The sequence below is a fragment of the Frieseomelitta varia genome, unplaced genomic scaffold (assembly GCF_011392965.1).
Source record: "Frieseomelitta varia isolate USP_RPSP 00005682 unplaced genomic scaffold, Fvar_1.2 scaffold_991, whole genome shotgun sequence".
NCBI classification, from domain to species: domain Eukaryota; kingdom Metazoa; phylum Arthropoda; class Insecta; order Hymenoptera; family Apidae; genus Frieseomelitta; species Frieseomelitta varia.
This window is the reverse complement of record NW_025110802.1, coordinates 86,849-92,464: the sequence shown is the minus strand read 5'-3', so window position 1 is coordinate 92,464 and position 5,616 is coordinate 86,849. Positions and strand designations below refer to the sequence as shown.

At 32.1% G+C, this 5,616-nt stretch overlaps 1 protein-coding gene across 1 annotated transcript; it reads right to left on the bottom strand.

Annotated features, from left to right (window-relative positions):
- Positions 1–2,483: 2,483 nt before the first annotated feature.
- On the bottom strand, positions 2,484–5,297 carry LOC122538401 (zinc finger BED domain-containing protein 4). The gene is made up of 3 exons (XM_043672434.1): positions 5,179–5,297; positions 3,246–3,763; positions 2,484–2,752 (listed from the first exon to the last, which is right to left on the bottom strand). The coding sequence occupies exons 1-3, from the start codon at positions 5,295–5,297 to the stop codon at positions 2,484–2,486; spliced, it is 906 nt and encodes a 301-aa protein (XP_043528369.1).
- Positions 5,298–5,616: the final 319 nt, after the last annotated feature.

Sequence of the window (5,616 nt, the reverse complement as noted above, 5' to 3'; positions counted from 1 at the left end):
AATCAACCGCTTGGCTATAGTGGCGTGAATTCGTGCCTGTGTATCTTAACCCGGGATTACCCACCTGGGGGTCTAGCGCAGGTACATCCCGGCGACTAGACCCTCACGTGGGTAATCCCGAGTTAACGGTACGGGAACCGAGCCAACAATGCCGTCTATGCAATTAAAAATTTCCAAAATAAGAAACGAATACACAACTACAAATTACCGAATGCTACCGTCAACGATGTTGAAATGGCAACAGGTGAGTCATCTAAATCAACACAAAGGTCAGTTGCAAATGAAAGAAGGAAAATCCACGCAACTATAGAAGCAACAGATTTCTTGACAAGCACACACGCACTATCACAAACTGAAACATGGTTACATAACATTCCTACATATGTATCAAGTGAAATTACGGAGAAAAATTCATTACAAATGTCATTCGCAAAAACCAAAAATTTAATAAAAATTCATAACTTACTAATAAAATTAATGTCTTTTCAATTCATATTTCTGTCAATCATGTTTATTTTCATTTATTATCAGGTTACCCGAAAATATTTAATTTTAAACTTAAATATTTCTGTCTTTTAAGCTTTTTCAACATTAACGCGAAATTTGTTTACGTGTATATATATATATATATATATATATATATATATATATATATATATATACTTTTATTAAAAATAGATCAAATATCTGATGCAATTTTCCATTTTTCTACGTACTGTCCTTTATGATTCAACTGTTAATGCATTAAGTGTATTTAATATAAGAAAGATTTCTATATATTTCAAGTTGAAAACATTATATACAGAATAAGACATAAAAATCTGACGATATCTGGATGTTGTATACCGAAAAATTTCATTTGATGTTGTAGAATTAAAAGCAGAAGATAATTTAATATGATTACTGATTATAAATTTTCTCTAAAGAAGAGCCAATATTCAAGGTTTAAAACAACGATTAAGAGATGAAAGTGCATCGATCTTTGAGGAAATAATTAAGAAAATTGGTTGTTCATTTGGGTACCACGCAACGCGAGCCTGTTGTTTAGATTGATCACGATATGTAACTATTACGGGTGTGCGGGTACCCGAAATTTCGGGTCGGGCTCGCATAAAATCGGGCGGGCTCGGGCGGGTAGCCCGAAGATTTCGGGTAACCCGATAATTTCGGGTAGCCAGATGATTTCGAATCGAGTTGGAAAAAGTTCAAGGGGGACAGGATCAGAGATGGGCATTATTCGAATAACATTTCGAATAAATTCTTCGAATAACATTTTATTCGAAATATTTACTTAAATAATGTAAAGAAAAAGAATCAGGAGTCCTTTCTTCACAATTTTGTTTATTTAATAAATTTGCCTTTAGTATAATTTTTTGTTCGAACATTTTGTTAATTAATCTGTTTACTCTAGGCGAGTTTGTTGTCGTTGCAAATGAAAATCAACGTTTTACTGGAGCAGAAGATGGCGAAGGAGTGTTATATTTCAAAAATATATTTTTAATTATGGGATATACGTTCAGATATATGTAATCATTTCTATTATTTATAAAAAATTGTAGTACAAAAATTTCTACGTTATCATTTGTTCGTAAATGTTGGTCGGTTGAAGTAGATTCCGCTTTATTAAATGTTAAAAGCAAAGAAAATTTATTAAATAAACCAAAATTGAAAAAAAATGTACTCCTGACTCTTTTTCTTTATATTATTTCAGTAAATATTTTAAATAAAATTTTATTCGAATAATGCCCAACTGTGTGTTCGAATAATTTTTCTTCGAATAAAATTGTTACTCGTAAGGAACGGATAATTTTTGCTCGAATAAAATCGTTATCCGTTATTTACGAATAAATTTGACAGTATTTTATTCGTTCGATGCCTAACTTTGGATAGGATAGAGATTATACTGCGTTATCGAAGTCAATTATTCATAATATTTAATAAACATATATATATTTTTTTCTTTAAATGTAATAATATTTATTCTAAATGATAATATAAAATAAAGAAACATTTAAATAATAGAAAAATTATATTTATTGTTATATAAACTTACTACTTTTTCTGGTATCGCGTTTGTCTAATATGTTTTCATGTGAATATGATGTTTCCTTGTAAATATCTGAAATAGTTGCACTTAATGTTTCTATTGCTTGATGTCTTTCTTCTGTCGGTAATAAATAATCCTTAAAACGAGGATCCAATAACATGGTATTGAAGTACAGGTTATTATTGTGTACAATAGGCTCGAATCGTTCCTAAAAATAAAATTACGTAATTTAATATGATTTCTTTCGTCTTTCTTGTGTAACTAAAAATAAATAATTGAACGAACCTTTAATACTTCGCGAATACTATTGCTCATATCTCTTATCAGTATAATTGCTGTTGGCTGTGGTTGAAGTATATTTATTAATGCGAAATACATTGGGTAATATTGGGAGACAGTTGGATATATTTCGCCACTCATTTTTTCTGTAACATCTTTAACCCGGGATTACCCACGTGGGTAATCCCGTGTTAATAGGTTTCAAGACATCTGTTATTGCTATAATAAAATTCCACTCTACTGAATCTAAATTATCCGGCATATTATCTTCACACAGTACTATATTTAGTGTTGTTTGCAAAAGAATGAACCGTTTAAATATTTCGTATGTTGAATTCCATCTTGTATCTATATCCTGTATTAATTTCAGTGGTTCTTGTTGTTCGTTGATGGATTTTTGTGCAATTATAAGCTTGTGATTTGCGGCTGTGGAGCGTGAAAAGAACGTAACTATTTCCTTGCACTTTTTCCAGAGATTATCATATAATTCAAAATTCTTTAAACCTTGCTTAACAATTGTAGACAATGGGCAAAACAAGGAATTCTGCTCTATTTATTATAATTATCGATGGCTTTAACTATATTTCGTCCATTATCTGTAGTGATAAAGACTGGCGTCTCAATATGTATATCCCATAGTTGTAAACGGTGTAATATAGTGTTTTGAATATATTTATACGTATGTTTCTCCGGAAGCACTGTTTTAAATTTAACATATAATGGCAAAGTTCAAAATTTTTATTTATATAGTGTATAATTAGAGATAAATAACTTTGTACGGCTCTTGACGTCCAGCCGTCAGTAGTAAATGCTACAGTGGTATTCCCTGTTAGAAAATTACAGTTAGAAGATACATATAAAAAAATAATATCAAAAAATAATGCTTAATGAAATAATGCTAAAGAAAAGTATAATTTACCTTCTTTCAAGTCTATAGATATTTTGTCCTTCAGAGTTTGTTTTATCTTTTCATACAGTTTTGGAATTATTTCACGTGAAAATGTAGTTCGCGAGGGTATTTTGTATAGTGGTTCTGCTATCTTCATTAACTTTCGAAATCCACAGCCTTCAACTAAACTATAAGGTTGTAAATCTAATGCCATCATGCTAGCAATAGCCTTCGTAAACTCCCTAGATCTTTTTGAATTTTTGTCCAAATATGTTATATTCTGCTGTTGGTTGTTACTAGCCTCTGCCTCTGTACATGTTACTAAGTTAATTACATTACTATGTGTATACTTCAAATGACGACCAAGGGAACTCGTGTTGCTATACTTTATTTTAATTTTCTGTTGACATATTTTACATTGTGTTTCATGTGGCTTAATTTTTTCAAAATGCTGCCATACATTGCTTCCATGCTGTTTTCGTCGCACAACATTCATACCAGATGCGTCGACGAGATCTTCAAGGCTATCACTATCGCATATATCTGTACTGCGTATAATATATAATAAGTTTTAAAAATAAATTCCAGAAAATTTTGATCGCGTTACTATTTACATATATTCGTAGTTAGTCCCGCAAATTTGACGAAATCGGTCCAAAAAATGCTTACCTGTTTTTTTCCATAAATTCGTTGTTTATTTTATTTTGATGTAAAATGGGGATTTAAGTGGTAAACGAATTTTTTATTTGTAACAACATTCCAAATTACTATTGCACTGCAAAATAATGCTAACAAAAATAGAAATGATCACAGAAATGAACACAATACTCTCCGATGTGACTTGCAAAGCGACACTTTCACGACTGAGAAGAAGTTTTCAAGTCAGAAAACTAAAGAACGATACATTTCAAAGCCTTTTTCAAATGTTTATACAATATTTTCTTCTTTTCTTTCACGCCCGAGCTCAGATAGAAACACTACATCGATGAGGATTCTTTTTTCACAGGACTACATGAACAGACCACTTATATGGTCTATAAGTGGTCTCTTCCAGAAATATATAGCTCTTGCCATGCTTATTTTGTAGTATGGTAAGAGCATTTATATATACTGAGAAAGCGAAGATATACTAAGAAAGAGAAGAAGAAAATATTATATAAACATTTGATAAAGGCTTTGAAATGTATCGTTCTCTGGTTCTCTGACTTGAAAACTTCTTCTCGTGAAAGTGTCGTTTTGCAAGTTACATCGAAGAGTATTGTGTTCAGTGTTCATTTTTGTTATTATTTTGCAGTGCAATAGTAATTTGGAGTTTGCCGAAGGAATGTCGCCTGGCTTCGTGCTTCAGTTCGTACCTTCCTCGGTTCAACCCTCGTCCGGATACCCTAGCTCCTAGGTTTATGCCTCGGAATCGGCCCATGGTCGTGGACTCTTCTACGAAATAGGCGAGGAAGTCTTCCAACGCCTAGGAACAGGCGGCCTGATTAACGTTCGCTCACAATAATCAACCAATTTATGGAAAAAAGACGTAAGCATTTTTTGGACCGATTTCGTCAAATTTGCGGGACTGGCAAAGGGTTAACTACGAATATATGTAAATAGTAACGCGATCAAAATTTTCTGGAGTTTATTTTTAAAACGTATTATATATTATACGCAGGTATGCGTGATAGTGATAGCACCGAAGATATTGCCAACGCATCTGGTGTGAATGTTGTACGAAAACGTATAGAAGTAATGAATGGCAGCATTCTGCAAAAATTAATCCACATGAAAATATGATTATATGATGACACAATGTAAAATATGTCAACAAAAAATTAAAATGAAGTGTTGTTGTATAATTTTATTTATAATAAAGTAACACTTGTAGACTTTACACGAATGTTCAATATGTCTGTACAGCTCCGCTGACGAAACAAGAATGTCTTTAGACCAAACTGAATTTACTGAATATGTATACCAATCAGGACATCGGAGAAACAAAAGACTATGTACATAGTACTCCCTCACATGACCAATAGATGTTACGATTAGTTCGATTACAACAAGTACAGCAATACGAGTTCCCTTGGTCGTCATTTAAAGTATAAGCATAGTGATGTAATTAATTCAGTAATATGTACAGAGGCAGAAACCAGTAAATGTTATACAATAAATGATTGGCGAAACATATCCAACTGTCTCCTAATATTATCCAATGTAGTTCGCATTAATAAATATACTTCTGAAATTAACTTAGGAGTACTTAAACTAGGATTCACTTTTATTTTTCTTAGAATAATGCGTTTGTCTCGGTCGTTAAGTTTTCGTGGCCGACCTTTCTGAGAAATTGATTCAATTCGGTCTTCATCATTGTATCACCGTACAATATAAGCCACGGTACTCTTTTACTTAATTT